The sequence below is a fragment of the Mytilus trossulus genome, chromosome 1 (genome assembly GCF_036588685.1).
Source record: "Mytilus trossulus isolate FHL-02 chromosome 1, PNRI_Mtr1.1.1.hap1, whole genome shotgun sequence".
NCBI lineage: Eukaryota > Metazoa > Mollusca > Bivalvia > Mytilida > Mytilidae > Mytilus > Mytilus trossulus.
In genome coordinates, this window is record NC_086373.1 from 32,237,564 (window position 1) to 32,252,504 (window position 14,941).

At 30.6% G+C, this 14,941-nt stretch overlaps 1 protein-coding gene across 4 annotated transcripts in view; it reads right to left on the reverse strand.

Moving 5' to 3' along the window:
* Nucleotides 1-804: 804 nt before the first annotated feature.
* LOC134721679 (uncharacterized) overlaps nt 805-14,941 on the reverse strand; it is a 37,504-nt gene continuing 23,367 nt past the window's right edge. Inside the window, exons 1-3 of one of the 4 annotated variants that reach the window (XM_063584840.1) lie at nt 11,434-11,942; nt 7,738-8,203; nt 805-2,386 (exon numbers count right to left, since the gene is read on the reverse strand). In XM_063584840.1, coding sequence (XP_063440910.1) covers nt 1,484-2,386; nt 7,738-7,827 — 993 coding nt within the window. In that variant the 5' untranslated portion in view covers nt 7,828-8,203; nt 11,434-11,942 and the 3' untranslated portion in view covers nt 805-1,483. Of the gene's footprint in view, nt 2,387-7,737; nt 8,204-8,501; nt 8,590-10,463; nt 10,563-11,433; nt 11,943-14,941 lie in introns of those variants that run through there. The other 3 variants (XM_063584855.1, XM_063584864.1, XM_063584848.1) reach the window with 3 other exon arrangements.

The following is a 14,941-nucleotide window of genomic DNA, read 5'->3' on the forward strand; positions in this document are numbered from 1 at the left end:
AAAATTATTTTGTATTACAGCTACAAGTATACTGTCAGAACATTTGATAACTGAATCTTCAAAAGTTAATTGTTATTGAAGTATTAAGATAGGTTTTTGTAGTGAAAATAACATTATTCGGGTTTTTTTTGTAGGTAGCAGTTCCATGAACAGTTTTCAGTTCTCTTATAAAAAGTAGTAAAATATAAATAAAAAACTTAACTCCGAGGAAAATTCAAACTGAAGGAAAGTTCCTTATTAAATGGTAAAATTAAAAGATCAAACGAAAGGATAACAACTGTGATATAATATTCCTGACTTGGTACAGGCATCCTCTTGTGTAGAAAACGGTGGATTAAAACTGGTTTTATAGCTTGTCAAACCTCTCACTTGTATGACAGTCACAAGAAATTCCACCACATCAATAATGATGTGCAAACAAAACAAACAGACACATTAAGCACAAATTTCAACAACAGGGGCACAGCAGCCAACATTGTGCCACCATCTTAACACTTCGGGAAATGCATTGCACTGGTGATCTATTTCCTTTTCTTCATTTACATATAGTTATATAACCATAAAACGACCATTATTAAATGAGGAACTCGTGCTTAGCAAACTTAAATGTCCAAATAGGCACCTAATTGCTCGAGACGATAATATTTGGTTTAAAATTAAGATATCAAATCATATATAAATATTGCTATTTTGTGGCTAATTTAAGATTTACACCTATAATTTGAGTGTTTGTACTTTAGGGAAATATTACGTTCGTTCTTTGGTATGCCTTACAGTCAAAGTAACTTCAAACACAAAATTATAGTTTTATAACTGTATTTTACTTTGTAGAAATATACAACAATAATTTAAATAAGTATTAACAAGGACAAACATTCATCAACAAACATTCTCTCATTCACGCCATTGGATAAATACTTTGAGAAACACGTGTTTCTTTGCTGGCCTTAAATCTTTCTCAGCACCAATAGTGCTTTCATTATGAACCCATTCCTAATTAACAACTATAAACAGGAATGTCTTTTATATTCAGCAAACACTGCCGATGTCGGTTTATTTAACAAAACTTATATCAAATGTTTGTACACTTCCGGTCTGCCGAATCGGATGTATTACAACGATATAAGGTCCAGTTTACCCGCAAAAGTTTAAATGTATAAATAACAAATGATATTTGCTGAACACACGATCACAGTTCAATCCCTATCGCTACGGATTTTGGATTTCTGAAATTAAGTGCTGTAGCCTCTAGTCCAACAGAGCATTAAGGAATGTCTTAACTTTGGCAGTAAATATGGAAGTAAATGCTAAATAACATTTGAATATCACAACAGTAACACTTGGGAAATACATTGCACTGGTTATGTATATAAAAATAGTTTACTCCGGTGAGTTTTCTTAACTTCCACTGTGTGGATTTCTCGTCGGCATCACATATACTGGAATAAAAATCTACTTTTCGCATGAAGGGAATGTGAAAATATTATGGTCGTCCTTTATTCTTCCTCCGTCGTGACTTACGGTTCTTTCCTACGCCACATTCACAGCCCGTCGTGACGTCAACTTGTTCTTTGATCCATACCTCCTCGTACACTGTGCTATTTCCCAATGCCGGAATAGGATTACACCTAGATGGATCTCTTCGTAATATTTTGACACCATACAGTACTGGTTTACAGTCATACAAATTATAGAAACACTTTTTTTGACTTTGGCATGATCCTGACAAAAGGAATGGTGGATAAGTGTCTTTCCTTTTAACCCACTGTTGTTGCAAATGACAAGCCCATGGCAATTTTTTCACCTTTCGGCCTTTTTTAGACTTTCGAATAAACTTTTTTAAATCACTAAATAATTTCTTTTGAGGTTTTTCACCTGAATTTTTACGTGATGATCTAATTCTATCTATTTCATTGTCTTCGTTTACATAGTTACTTTTTGTTTGTCGCTTCCGCCGCATATAATTTATTGAATTTTGATCCGGCTTTGAGCTTTCATCATCTTGTGCGTCTAGTCCATTTTCAGAACGTTCTAAATCAGAAAAGTCTCCGAATTCATCGTCATCTGTGTTTGAATATGGCATATCATTTAAATAGTCTGAATTATCATCGTCTATTTCATTGTCTAATGCATTTGAAATCGATCTTTCTGTGAATGAATTATGATCTATGTTTTTCTTATCTATTGCCATTCTTTTCGAGTCGAACGAACTACCCATTAGATATTGTAAATGTTCGAAGTCCACTTCTCTACAATTGTGAAATAATATTCCTTGTTGACCACCAGCATCAATATTCGTGTAGCCTCGATTTGGGGCGGCCAGCGTAGAGCTTGTCAGCATCACGGAAAATAATACGAAATAAGCAAGCTCTTTGATTCCCTTGATCTGAAAAAGAAGAGCATTGATAAGTGATCGTTGAAATATAAACTAAGAGTCTATTCGTTATAATGGTTTTTATTAAATATGCATGGTTAAATTGTGCTAAAGAATATAAATTGAAGATTTATTGTTTGTATATTATGCCCTTGTAAAAGATTGTTTTAATCAAAAATATACTTTCATACATCGACAATAACGAACACTGTTTAAGTTTTCTATACAATCATTACATTTATATATTGTAATGAAGAGTTTTTTTATATATGCAAATGATGCAACTCTTCATATCTATATAAAGATGTAACTTCTTTTAATATCGACTGGTCACCATTATATGCATGGGCAACATATTCAATCCGTAACAGCTTTATCGCGATATTTTCTGAATTTTACTGTAAAATTCTAATATTGATGTTCACACCTGATTTATCTAGATGGTAAGGTGTCTGCTACCCCTCCCCCAAAAACAAACTGAGATAATCACGATACCCTCATTCACAAGTTGCCAACATTAAACTATTGCGGTGGTCATACGAATCAAAGACCATAGTCCGCAATGAAAATCTCAAAATAACTGAATTTATTAATTTTTTTCGACGCAAAAAGCTTAAGCCCGTGAATCAGTTATTAAATGAATCAATGTTGACTCAGTGATAGGGATATAGTATCAGCGTTTGTCTCTTTAAGTACCCCCACTTCAACAACTTAACATTGGTTGTGGGTGTTTTGAATTGCGGTTTTCAATTACTTTAAAAACTGAAAAGCGCAAGTTATGACACTTATCATAATGCTTTGTCGCATAATCTATCTTATTTGACTTTAATGTGCAGAAATTGTAATTAAATGACTACACATACCAGACCAGAGGTTGAGGGCAAGAAAACAAATAATAAAATAGTCTAAATATGGAAGTGTATATTTGATTTTTTTTTTCATTTGATCTTCTGATATTTATCTAGAGTTGAAAGCCTATAACGATAATAATCTCTTGGGTATCTTTAGATTCAACAAAACAGTTTTCCGTCATTGTTTTTCCCCTTGACTTTCACCCAATGGGAACAGTTAGGCACGACGTATACCAAGTCTGGTATATATCACTGTTCTATTAGGAAAACTATGATAGAATCATTCAGTTAATGTAGACTATACATAATAATTCCAATTTACTCTTCAAACATTTGTCAAGATTTGATTGTGTTTGACACTTATATTATAACTGTATTGATCAGAACTATGAGTAAGACATCGAGGGATGAATCATAACTTGTACAAGGACACGTCTTTTGGTCAGCGTCAGGATTCCTCCAAAATTCTCAACGCTAGCAAATATAGTTGTTATCAATAGACAAATACGTTATATATATTCTCGTATGGAGTTGTTTTAATCTCAAGCTTGAGAAAACAAAGGCATAGACAATCACATAAACTTTCTTATGAAGTATAGGAAAACAAATTTATACATATGTTTCACAAGAAACAGGATTTTAAATGTTTGTGGGTTTAGGTAACATAACTCTAAAATGATTCAAAAATAAACACAAATTGTTTGATTGTTGTAATTAATAATAGTCGTTGATTAAATGTATAATATATTGTTTATTGTTATCAATGTACTGTTATGAAAGTTAAATTTACCTAATAAGCTAATTGCGAAAACGACAATTTAAACACTAGAAGTTATTTGCGATAATTTATAATTGTGTTATGCAACTTTTAGCCTACTTAAAGCTATACAACTCATAACGATGCAAAAATTGCACTTTTTAAAAAAAGTATGTACCAAAATATAAAGGGGATATCGATTTATAATTCGTGCTTAATTTGCATGAAATATTCACCACCGGACGTTAAACACGGACCAATCAATCATCGAAAAATAACAAAACAATCAATTCAATAGATGTCCGTCCGTTCTCTGATCATTGAGTTCTTTCTGCAACTTTAATACAAGATTTGTTTTATTTGATAGTTCACAATTAAAGATTAACGTGAGCAAATAGTAGTACAAGAATTTAATGTAAGTTGGATTGTTTCTCTATCTCTGTTTGTGACAACTGTGTTGTATTTTGTAAATAAAGATAAGTAAGACATTAAAATTCACAGTGTTTGGAACTGTAATTTCTAAATTTGAAATGAGATTTCTATGCAAATTAAGACGATGGCAGGACGTTCAAGCTTAACTTTTTAATTTCTTATATGGCCATTAAACATCGATACAATTACATCGAACTGTTTGGCATCCACGAATTAAATTTTGTTGTTGAATCAACAGATCAACGTACTACACAAGAATTTTCAACTCTTGATTTTTTTGTTTTTCATTTAATTTTTAAAACCTTTTAGTATTTTGCTCAACTGGAAAAGTTTGTCTAGATTTGTATCACGATTTCAATAAATATTTCATACAAAACGTCTTTTTATTACCATTTGATGCTATTTGCAATTATTGAATTATTTCATTCATGTTTTCTGTTTGCCTTTCAGCTCGCTATAGGTTAAAAGCATCTAGACAGTGACTGGGGAAAGTTACATATTTAATGATATCAAAACGGCACGTGGGATTTCGTAATCGTTTTGATTACCAGTTTTTGGACTCCATGCTTCCAATCAAAAATCAGATAGAGTCAGCTCTGATTTGATTTTCTCAGTCTCTTCAACGTTTGCTTTTCTGACAACTTGTTTATTACACTGCATAGGAGAAAATGAATTGGACAAAATTAGATTTATTTTAGTTTGTTTTTGCTTGTAGATATGTTTACATAAAATGCGTCGGTGGACATTCCTACTGCATTTCATTTGTCTGAATCAATGAATTCATATCTAAGATAGAAAGTTATTAAGTGGTTTATTATAACTTATAATACTATCCAAGGTCAAACTATTTCAATCTCTACTGTTTAGGACTGATTCTTTCAGTTTAAAAAGGGTAATTTACAAGAAAAGTTAACACGTATATTTTACAACCAGTTTAAATAGATTAATTTGAAAGCGCTATCTTTCATGTGGTATACGAAGGCAAGGTAACCAAAGACAACAGAAAAATAATTAAAGACTAAAAGTGGCTTTTGACTTGAAAAAGATAAGAGTGACCCGAAGTATATAATAATGATATTTTATTGGTATATACCTATAAATCCTCGAGCAACATAAAGCATCAGGGAAATACAAAAAAATAACGGTCCGGACTTTATTTGCTACCGTGCATTGAAGGTGCGTATTTTTGAAAAGTTGCATAATTATTGGCATATTTAGAGCATCAGCAGGGTCTAGGTGGGGTTTACAGAAAAGAGAATTAAGGGCAAAAAATAATACGTAATACAGGGCCCAAAAATGAAAAATAGACCAAAACTGTCAAATGTGAAGATTAATGGAGTGCAAAAAATAATTGTAACAAACAAAAATGAGTAATGTGTAAACTCATTAAAGAAAAGAGAGAAACGAGTCTAAAACATTTACAAATACAGAAATGAAGGTCATCCATCCAGACCCCTTCATAACAGCTACCCCAGATAAGTGCATTGTCATGCATATTTGAATCTAAAACCGCCATTCTTAAACTGTGTTTTCGGAAGAAATAAAAATGGATACTTCTTTATTTGACTTGTTTAACCATTGAAAAACAACAGCCGATATTTTATATTATCTTGTATTCAGGTTTCATTAAAGTAACAGGCAGTGAGTTACATAACAGGCTACTACTAGTGACCTTGTGTCTTAGTTGACATGAACACATTATACATCCATTCTGTAATAAATGTTTGTGGTTTAAGCCTAACTGTCTCTTTGTAATTTACTTTTAAAGAAATAAATTTGTGAACATTTATAAACTTTAATCTTATTGTAAGTTTTTGCTATTTTCTGTGTATTTAAAGTACATGTATTTGACATAACGGTAATTGGCGCGCGTGCCTGGAGCAAACGTTCAGAGACAATGTTCTGGATTCAAGTCAACACAAATGCAACATATTTTGAATGCGTTATTTTAGCCTCATTACATAAATTACGCTTTAACTAACTATAGTTGTTTAAGATCATTTTAGAGACTTTTGTCTGCGCTAAATGATATAACTTGTAGTCCTTGTAACAAGTTTGTTTAAATGTACAACATCTTAAAAAGAAGATAATTTTCATGAATTTTCTGCTCAAAATGAAATTACGAACTTGTAAGCTATTTGTTAACGTTTAAATATAATCCTCTTCAAAGAAACGATGTTTTAGAGTGCAGTTCGTTTTAAAGATATGCGAACCGCCTTGGTCATTCGGTAAGATATTGGTTCATTTGTAGGTAATATTTAGTATCTAAGGTATCATGCATCAAGTAAGCCACTGGCTTCTTACATTTAAACGAATTTAATATATACAGGTTAGTGATTTGTATTTAAGATCGGGTTCAGTTTCCGTGCACAATTTATCTTATGAACTAACGGAGATTTGTTTAATCTGACAATTAACTTCAACCAAATGAAATAAAAAACAAATTCTGCCAGCGACACCAAAGTCCATAAAAACAAAAGCACTAGTTACATTTGTATAAATAGAACATGTACATAGGCGATCACTTACTTTGTTCCATGCAATATCATTTTTTATGTTAGTGACCTTTTGTTTATAGGTCCAAAATTGTTCCTGTGCAGTTTTATCCAACATTAAAAAAATGACCGATGAAGGTTCAACATGAATGATGTGTTTTATGTGGTTGATAAAAGTTGTATAGCCGATGGAAAATTCATTTACGTCCAAAATCAGCATTTTTGAATTCGAAAATCGCAATTATCAAATGTCTACCGTTTGTGTAACTGTTTTTATGCTAAACAAAAGTTATTGTATAGGTTTGTATTTGTTGGAGGAAAAAAGCATGGACTTATTCTTGAAACAATATACTAAGTTACTGTAAATTAGGTTTCATATGTTTTCCCAAGAACAACATTCTTCATTATCAACTGTTTTAAAGTCGTACTCTCCAATACATTTGTAAGATAATAAATAAACTCATCACAGATACCAGGACTAAATTTAGTATATACGCCAGACACGCGTTTCGTCTACAAAAGACTCATCAGTGACGCTCGAATCCAAAAAAGTTTAAAATGCCAAATAAAGTACGAAGTTGTAGAGCATTGAGAACCAAAATTCCTAAAAGTTTTGCCAAATACAGCAAAGTCAATCTATGCCTGAGGTAGAAAAGCCTAACGATTAAAAGTACTAGTATGCATTAACTATAAAATATATATAAAGCCAAACAAGAACAAAGTTGAAGAGCATTGAGGATCCAAAATTCCAAAAAATTGTGCCAAATACGGCTAAAGTAATCTATGCCTGGGAAAAAAAGAAAATATATAATATATATATATACCAACCTTTAGTAATGTTGACGAAGAACACATTTCACGAACATTTGTACGGTACTTTTTCGTCTTTTCTCCTTGCAGAAATATCAATGAAACCATATCAGTCTCCTCTTAACCGAGGAAACTTTGTCAGGAACATTATTGTCTATGCTTTAAAATAACTTCTCAGTTGGGTTTATAGATGTTTTAACTTCTTCACCCTTCGGTTGTTCTTTGCTACTAAAAGTTCTAACGCTGTATACTGCTACCGTCCACTAAGTTGACGCGTTCCATTCACTCTCATATTAAATAATATTATATTCCATTCATTGTATTCATAGAGATATCCAGATAAGTTCACTATATATGAATTAACAGTCTGACGGGAAATACCATTTCAACTTTCGGCTAGAGCTGACTTTTATAACACATCCGAATGGGTCATAAGGGCAGCAGACTCCCACGCAACACTTCTCAGACACAATAATTCTTGATGCTGAAAGATATCAATAAATGAAAATAAATAAATTTGTCGAATATTTATAGCATTTTCCAATATAAATTCGTGATAGATAATTCATTGATACAATATAAGGGAAATATATAATGCATTAACTTATGCGGACAGAAATGTTAGTGGTCAAAACACACCTTCAACAAATGAAAGCACGCCCTTGGAGGTGGTTCATTTTTGTCTTTTTCTTAAAAACCTCAAAATTACATTAATTCATGACTTCTTCATCCCCCGCAGTCATTTACATTCTTCAAATTAACAAAAGGTAAAATCCTGTTACATTTACGACAGAAAGTTGGGTTTCCAATAATTGGTAATATCGTTCTTCGAGAGGTCTGTCTTTAGATAGAGTTAATATCAAAGTGATAGGATTACCGATAAATAAGCCTGTTTATAGTTATTTTATATGATATGGATAAGTGACCACTTAAATTTTCAGGAAAACCCTTGATTGAGTTATAAGTATTATTTAAGAGGTTAGTCATAAATTTTACTTCACCGAATTCAAATCAAACGAATGTACATCATTATAAAATATGTTTTCTTTGTTGTTTATTTCAACATTAAGACTCACTTAAATTTTTAACTTCTACACGTTTGTCCTTGATAACTTTTCATTTTAAAATCCAAATGTATTTTATCAGTTTGAATACCTATTCTCTATTTTTCAAAACATTAGTATAACGTACGTTTTAGTATTATTTAACTTACAAGGTAACTACAAGGTCTTGAGATGTTTCTATAATTCCACGTGTTTGTTATTTCCTTACTACGACAGGTATGAATACATTCGAATAATTAGTCCCATCAAAATAGGTGACTAAAAATCATAAAAATAGCATAACTTGTCAATATTAAATAATTACTTAAAGATTTAAATTGATTAACGGTATCTAATTAGTAACTACAAAATAGTAACGCTGGTGTCACAATCTATCACCACGCTAAAATAGGCGTAAATAAAATTCAATATTGACGAAGCAGTGAACAATTTTACTCATGACGCCTTATAAGACATTTTTTCCCATAATGTTTGGTTATACATTCTAAACCCGTCACAGTTACGGTGCATTTTTCTTATTTTTGGATGTGACGGACAAACATTAGACCTTAAATGAACTAATGAGGTTTTAGATCGGAATTTTAGTTTTTGATCAAGTACCATAGAGTAAAAAATAGAATAAATAGAGTTGTTTGTTATTTTGGTTACGTATTCTAAGCCACGATGTTTACAAAGGCGGGGAAATCTATATCGAATATGTACAAATAGTTAGGAAATACTATACTGCTCTTCAAGTCGCGTCTCAATTTCAAAAGTGTAATGTGAAAATCAATTACTCTTCATGTATCGCTTATTCTTTAATTTACGTAATAAAAAACTTTCATAATGATTAAAGATAGAAGATTTTATCTTGCAATTTAAAATTATTTAAACTATTTGTGATGACGAATTATAAAAAAAAAACAGAAGTCATCATTGTAACGAATTGAAACATAGTTTAATATCAGACACGTTCTGAAATATAACTGTACACTCATCTTTTTTTCTAACAGAAGATTTGTAGGTTAAAAAGTATGTTGTCAAAATATTGGATCACATAACTTTGATATCTACAGTCAAAACACCTAGTAAAAGTAAATTCACGAGCTGTTGATAAAATGTAATGAACATTTGATCTCATAATTTGAAGTATAATACTTTTCACTTTAATTAAAAAGTTAAGAGTCTAGATGTTTTGTACCTAGTAGAAGAACATTAGTAAAAAATACACACACTTATATTCGATAAAAGTATTAAATATATATATTTTCCATTTTCACATACAAATAATAAATGTTTTCATGATTTTCGTGACTGTGAATAAATTAAAATCGTTGAAAAATTGTACCAAAGTTTCTGAAAGAAACATGGAAATTGAAATCGAATATAACTTAAAGTATCTTAAGACTCTTGAACAAAGTTCTACTGTGGACTAAGAACATTTTCAAAAAGTAAAACATTGGTTCAACAAGATATTATGCCAGCATGGAAAACTGTCTTTAAAAGACCATACATATGTTTGTTAAATCGGTTGAATATTGATAGTATAAACACACTGCCAAATAATCACAACGTCTATGATGTATTCACTTTTATAAAGATTTATATAAAAACTTTCTCTGACAGACGTTGTAAACGAATACCTTTCATTGTATTTTATCTGATATAATTTAAGTGTAAAATTTGAACATCATGTCCTACCTTACTCACGGCCTAAGAGAAATCCTTAAAAGTAAAACAAATCTACTTTCTGTTTATCTCGAATTGCTTTAACATTTTCATTTCTTTTGTACCCTATAGTTTATGATAATTTTGGTTTTTAATAAGGTTTTTCTATTGTTGTTTGTTGTAAGTTCTCACGGTGTTTTAGTTCATACTTTTTGTTTTCTTTTTAATCCATATGCAGACATTTTAATTAACAGAGAAAGCAAAAATATCTGTCTGAATATTGGATTATCATTAAAAACTAAATAAAAATTAATAAAAGACAAGATTATAATTGTAAAATACGGATTATCGAATTAAAAATTGATGATATAATATACTTTTGATTTTAACTGTATACATATGACACGCGAGTATTACGAGTTCACTCCCTTTCCCTGCACAAGAACAAGATGAATCCAGTAGCTGCCAAAATCAATTAGACAATGTCATTTAACTGTGATTGATGATCATCATTATATCATATGTTATACAACAGTGTGTACTTCTGCTGTGATTTATATGGGTTATCAAAAATCAGGATATATATGTACACTTTTTTCTTATATACCAATTCATCTTCATTTTAAATACCAGAACATTTTAACTACTTCGCATACTTCAATTTTCTATCCAAAATAAAGTGTTACCAAAATATAATTTTAGTAATATGCTCGTTATGATTATTTACAACCCATGTACAATCATATATTTACTTTTAAGAAGGATATGTTTTAAAGAAAGAAAGACATGAAATAAGTATATGAAATATATATGTATTATACATGAAAGGAAACTTTTTACTTACGATATTTATATAGCCATACTTAAGATAATGTGTCTTTTTATTTGATTCAAAGGTATGCATTTTTACACACATGCACTTCCTTTGCAATTCACTGCAATGAGAAGGCGGGTATACACATAACAAAGAAAACTACATGTGACAAAATTCCTAAATATTTACCTGATTATGAAACCAACGATCTGAATTCTTTTAAAATGTGCATTCCAAAATACATTTATTATAAATCAATAGATGAATTTTCTGTATGTACTGAAATGTACGTTTATCCAAAACGGAACGTACTTTATATCTGTTTTAATTCCAAGCAATACTAAACTCCTTTTAATATTTTTCAGCACATTTCCATCTTTCACTAGTACTAGTGCGTATAAATAACTGTATTTCAGCAACTTAATAACTAAATTTCTCCACAAAATTAAAGTGATATTAATTCCAACTCACATAAATAACTAAATTTCTATCCGTTTGTCTGTATAGGTATAATATATGAATATATATATATTCAACTAATATTAACTTTCAAAAACACATTACAAAGACATGCATAAATCGGTATCAGTATATTCCCTTATATTTACATGTCATTCTCGGTGACAAATTATATATATAACTGAACGTCTTCTTGTAATCCGTGTCACAAGTATTTCACGCAAGTATGAGCGGCAATAATTTTATACTTTAGACTCCTCGCATAATCAAACCCTTTAATAGCTTGTGTGAATGACAAAGTTTTTTAAAACAGCTGATTTTGCTTTATCAGAAATTTTTAAAATACCTTGTTGCATCTTATTTGTGTGTGACTTCATAAGAATATTTACACATGGAAATATAACACCAGGTTGAGAAAAAAGAGAATCTATTCAAAGACATGTATTTGTTTTGATTTGATACTATGTAAAGTCATAATGAACTACGTGTGGTAAAAATCACTTCACAACAAAGTCAAATAGAGTGTTAAACCAAGGACGTAAGGAAGTTGAAATATTTCGCACACTCGTGCTTCTTTTTTATACGATAAATACATTTTTTTCTTTCTTTTTGATGAAAATATTACAAAAAGACTAATTTGATTCGAAATACATGGTTTAAATACTACGTATGGGAGATTGTTTTTATACATTCCATTTATTCGCCCCTTTTATTCATATTGTCACGGTACATATTTTTGTTTATTATTTAGCGAAATCTATTACCTACGGATCCGTTGAAAATTACACTTGTACATGGAAGCGCATGTATTTGAAATTAACAAGCTAGACAGATTTTATACTGTGAAAACGTTGCATATGGCATCTTACTCGTCTTGAGTGGGCATAAACTAGGTCGACTACATTTAAAATAACTCATACAATAAGAGTAACCATATGATCCCTCTTTTTGCACCTTAATTAAGGTAACCGGTATGTTATTTTAGAGTAAACATTTTCATATCAAATGTTGAGCATAGTTTTATTTTTTGGCATACTATCTTTCAAACATCTTCATCACGATACTCAAATATTCAGCCCTATAAAACCGCAAAAATCATATGACTCACAAAGTTCGTATGCAAATGATAGACAGACAAGAAGATGCCATGTGCGACAGGAATATGTGAACCTTTCTAGAAAACATGACATGCGACCTGAATATGTGAATCCTTCTGGAATTCATGAAACTAGTGTTAGAGGGAGTTACTAACCAATATAAGTTCCCGTCAACATGCCATGTTTTGAAGTTGCTTATATACTAGTATTTTATTTGAGTTTCTTACACTTGTTTGTATGTCTGTATAAATGATTGGGGCCATAATTCAAATGCGCACATTAAAAGAACACAGCACTCATTGTACGTTAAAAAATATGGTCAACAACTAACAAAAAAAAGTACACATTGTATAGTCTGTCTGCATTCATTATTGTTTTCAGAGAGTTTGATTTTTTATACTGTTTAAAATTGAGAATGAAAATGGTGAATGTGTCAAAGAAACTACAACAAGACCAAACAGCAGAAAACAACAGAAGGCCACCAATGCGTCTTCAACAAAGCTAGAAAATCCACGTTCCTTCGGGTGGGCTTCAGCTGGCCCCTTAACAAAAATGTGTATTACTTCAGTGATAAAGGACGTCATATAAAACTCCAAAATATGTTAATGAACTTAAAATTGGCTTATTCTTGTTTTAAATAGACCTTTGCATGAAATTGTTTCCGATGAATGTAAAAATAAAATCAACAAATTATTGAACTATTTTAGCTGTCTTGTTCTAGTGTTTATGGCCGTATTGTTCCTTACAGTAACCTTCGACCTTGTTAAGTACAATAAGTTCGTTTATTTTTAAACCGATCAGCAAGTATGTACTTTGTGTTAACTAACAAAAGGTATAATCTTACACTTCTTTCAGATATATACCTTTAAGTATTTCCGTGCTCTTGTACGAATCAGAGATGTCACAAATTGCCTTTCATAGCACCGAAAGTTTCACTTGCATCTTCGACAGTAAAGAATTTAGACCTTAGTTTTAAATCATTTGAAAAATATGCACATACAATACAGATATTTACCCTACATGTAATTTCAAACATATTATGCACATAAAAATGTAGGTCTTAAAATTTCAAAGTAATTTTGGTTGACAGTGATAAATGAAGTTCAGTCAAAGGTACCTATAGTACAGTGGAAGAGGCATGTCTAAAGGTCTTTAATGTATCTATAATTTGATACCAGTAGCTTTCAAGATAAATTTCTCCTTATAATTTCAAACACCAAATCAAAAGCTAAATATGTTTTTAATTTCACGACCTTTCACACGTGCTCTAACAACCTGTCATATCAAATATATGCAAAGGAAATTACACCCCTACTTCAACGTGTGCAGTTTTTTTCTCAGGTAAAATATACAATCTCATAACCATATAAGCCATTTCAATAAAAATTCATGTTAAAAACTAAGCAGTAAAAATATGCTTAAACAGTGTATAAATAAATCGGTTTTAAATTTCCTATTTATTGGTTAAATGTTTACAAATATTTGAGGAAGATATGACGATAGAGAGTGAAGATCTATCTCTTTATGACTTTATTATTTAAACAAGGAATGCAAAACATATTAATTCTATTCATACCAATTTCAAATAGATATACAAAAAAGCTTTAAAAATCAAGCAGGTATAAAAGTAAGGAGATTTTCTTTTCGTGGTTCTTGCTTCAAAGCTATTTAAACATTGAAATTCCACGATCAGTTATTTCATTCCTGAATACGTGTTTAGTTTTCTAAATGAGCAAGCTGTGGTTTACCTTTATTTGAGTACAAGGTGTTTTATTTAGCTGCATCAGTGAGCAGGACCAATTCAAGTACTTAGTTTGGTATTTAATGTATGTCTAATGAATAATACATGGTTTGAACAATCAAAGTATACAATTAAAGATGTCCAACAACAGCAATGCATTTTAATTGCAGTCTATTCATTTTGAAAATTCTTTGTCAATGAATATTTGCATAGTATGCCCTTAATGTGAAGCACAATTGAGCGTGTTACATTTCTTTAAACTACAGTTTGTTTTTTTTAAATCTGCTTTCAAATCAGCTGTTTTTTAAGTTAAATTGTTAAAAAAAAAAAAAAAAAAACATTTTTTTTTTAGGAGATGCTAAAACTTAGTATGAAGAGAAAAATAGAAGATATCAGAGGA